At 49.9% G+C, this 2,637-nt stretch overlaps 1 protein-coding gene across 1 annotated transcript in view; it reads right to left on the bottom strand.

Annotated features, from left to right (window-relative positions):
* Positions 1–289: 289 nt before the first annotated feature.
* Positions 290–2,637, bottom strand: part of AK88_00169 (uncharacterized protein) — a gene marked incomplete at both ends in the record, with an annotated part of 7,057 nt that continues 4,709 nt past the window's right edge. Inside the window, 2 exons of the mRNA XM_012477820.1 lie at positions 290–1,507; positions 1,648–2,315. Coding sequence (XP_012333243.1) covers positions 290–1,507; positions 1,648–2,315 — 1,886 coding nt within the window. The remainder of the gene's footprint in view (positions 1,508–1,647; positions 2,316–2,637) is intronic.

The following is a 2,637-nucleotide window of genomic DNA, read 5'->3' as shown; positions in this document are numbered from 1 at the left end:
AGGAGAATACTACCCGTTCATATTATTCATGTAAATGTACATTGTATATGCTTGTAACCGGTACCACCCTGTCCCCATGGTCATGTTAAAAGAAGTGGACTACTCAGAAAAAGAACAAAACAAGGCACAAGTAAACAGAAAGAAACAGAAGTAAGCAGAAGAGAGCAGCAAAAAAAAAAAAGACGGTATAGAATAATGTAAACCAGAAATATATTAAGTATATCACATAATGAAGTAAAAGTGGTCTACCGTTAGCATGCGTTATTTCGCATGCATATGCAACGTCATGCTAATGTGAACACTGTTGCAATAGATCATCCAAATATAACTCCTTCTCCTGCATACTACTCTCGAATTCGCACTCTTCGATTACGGACGCGAGGAGTAGCATCCACAATTTGGCAATTAACCGTTTTTTCATGTAAGGTTGCGGATGCAGTTGCGGGCGTGGAACAGCCGTGACTGTTAGCATATCTTCTGCGGCCATTACTGTTTCCACTTCTAAGTCTTTTTCCAGTATATGTTCTTCGCCTTTTTCCGGTACTGTCTCCTCCTCTACATTATGCAACAAATGTTTACACCACTGCTCCTTATACATACGCATTTGCCGATGTTGTTGCGCTACCCATTCTTTCCACAACCGCAGTTTCGTGCTTTCCATGGTTGCGGCTTTCCTGTGGTCACCGGATGCTCCGGTTGCCGCCATGCGCTCACGCAGGTATTGTTTCCAATCCGCTTTTAATTGCAAAAACCACGGCTGCATCGTGCACGCGCGCAATAGATGCTTGTGACGCTCAATCCAGTTAATCCAATTAGTGTGGTCGCGGAGCGGGCATTCATTCCGCGGGGAGGAGTACGGGTCGCGTTGTGTATCTAACTGTATGGTTTCCATACAACTCCATGGATCGGGGTCATCGTGGTTGGATGCAGAAGGGTGCGTTGCTAACTGTATGGTTTCCATACAACTCCATCGGTCCTCTTCGTTAGAAGCAGAAGGGTCCGTTGCTAACGGTATAGTTTCCATGCAAGTCCATGGATCGGGGTTATCGTCGTTACGTGGACATGGATGTATGCCGTCGGAGTCACTGGGTGGATCCATGGTGAAGGAAACATGGTTCCCTGATAAACCCTGTTTTGAGGTAGGCACACCCAAGATGTTGTTATTCGTGTCCTTGTCCCGCATCAAATCCTGCGCAAACTCCTGTGCAAACTCCTCCACGACAATCTGCCAATAGTGCTCTTTGACGTTTGCCCACTCGGCTGCTTCACATTCGTGGAGCACTTCTAGATGTAGCTCGATGAGCGTGCGCTTATGCACGCGCGGGGGGCGTCCTCTACCGGATGTTGACGCAGGTCGCCTATCCCTAACCATGGTGTACCCGTAATCGGGTGGCGGCAGGTCGCCTCGTTGTAGATGTTGCAATATTTCTTCGTCGAGTGGCGGTGACGGCACGTCACGAACGGTTCGAAACTTTCGTCGTCGTTGTTTTCCGAGGTACGCAAAGTACTACAAAAACAACAAGGAAAAAAGGGCGGATGGGGTGAATGCATTTGTGTTAGAATGATCGTACAAAACATCCCGTTGGGAACACATTGCTAATGGTGCATATGACGGATATGCATATACTGTGTCGCGTATATACTTACTTTCCAAAGGGAATAACTAAGGAGGGCGAAGATGACCGAAGTGACGAAGACGAGGATGGGAGTAGTGGCGGTAAGGACGGTGTCGGTTAGGTCGGGAAAGAAGGGGCCACCGTGGACCCCACCAGGATCGTCATTCTGGGAACGGGGCCCATCTTCGGGGGCGGGTGGTACGAATCCTCCCCCTGCGTTTATTCCTTCCGGTGGTGAAGCGGGGGGAAGCCTGAGATCGCATGATGTGTGCCCGCTAAGGCCATCGGCGTCATTACACCCGAATGAACTTTTATCGTATGAAGAGAGAACAGGACGAAGTGAGCCAACAGGTTTCTGTGTTTTTGTCGTGCCCGGTTTATCCCATGGGAAATAAGTGTCCCATCCTATATCGTCCTTTGCTGAACCCCAGAAGCTATCACTTGTATTATCCTTCTGGGAACTTCCACCCACATGGACCCAGCCGGTGGGATGATCCGCCTTATCAGCTTTACTTCCACTTTCCCCTGCTCCTGTTCCTGCGGATTCCGTTGCCGGAGCGTCTGCTGATGATGGTGGCTCCGGTAATGGTGTTTGTGATGGTAATTTGCCTGCACTTGTAGGTTCTCCTGGTTTCTGTTCTCTCGATGCTGCCGGTGGTTCTGGCTCTGGCGCTGGTATACTATCTGATTTCTCCTTCCCTGAATGGACATACAGCAAAGAATGCACATGATGAGCCTGAATCTTTGTCCGTGGTTGTTGATCGCCCATGGTTGACCACACGAGCGGCCACACGATCGGCAACATTGGTGCCACCGTTGACGGCGCTTGCCCGCTGTCCGTCGCTGCATGGTTGACCACACGGTCGGCTACACGGTTCGTTGCCGTCGTTTCACGGTTGACCTCCGTGCATGGGGACGGACGGCGGGGCAGGGTGGTTACGGTGCACCCGGGAAAAGACTCTGTCTCTCTCCCACACAACACACACAACACACACAACACACACAACACACACAACACACA

This window comes from Plasmodium fragile (assembly GCF_000956335.1).
Source record: "Plasmodium fragile strain nilgiri unplaced genomic scaffold supercont1.2, whole genome shotgun sequence".
In the NCBI taxonomy this organism is placed as follows: domain Eukaryota; phylum Apicomplexa; class Aconoidasida; order Haemosporida; family Plasmodiidae; genus Plasmodium; species Plasmodium fragile.
Note: the sequence above shows the minus strand (reverse complement) of the source record. Positions and strands in the feature narration are given on the sequence as shown.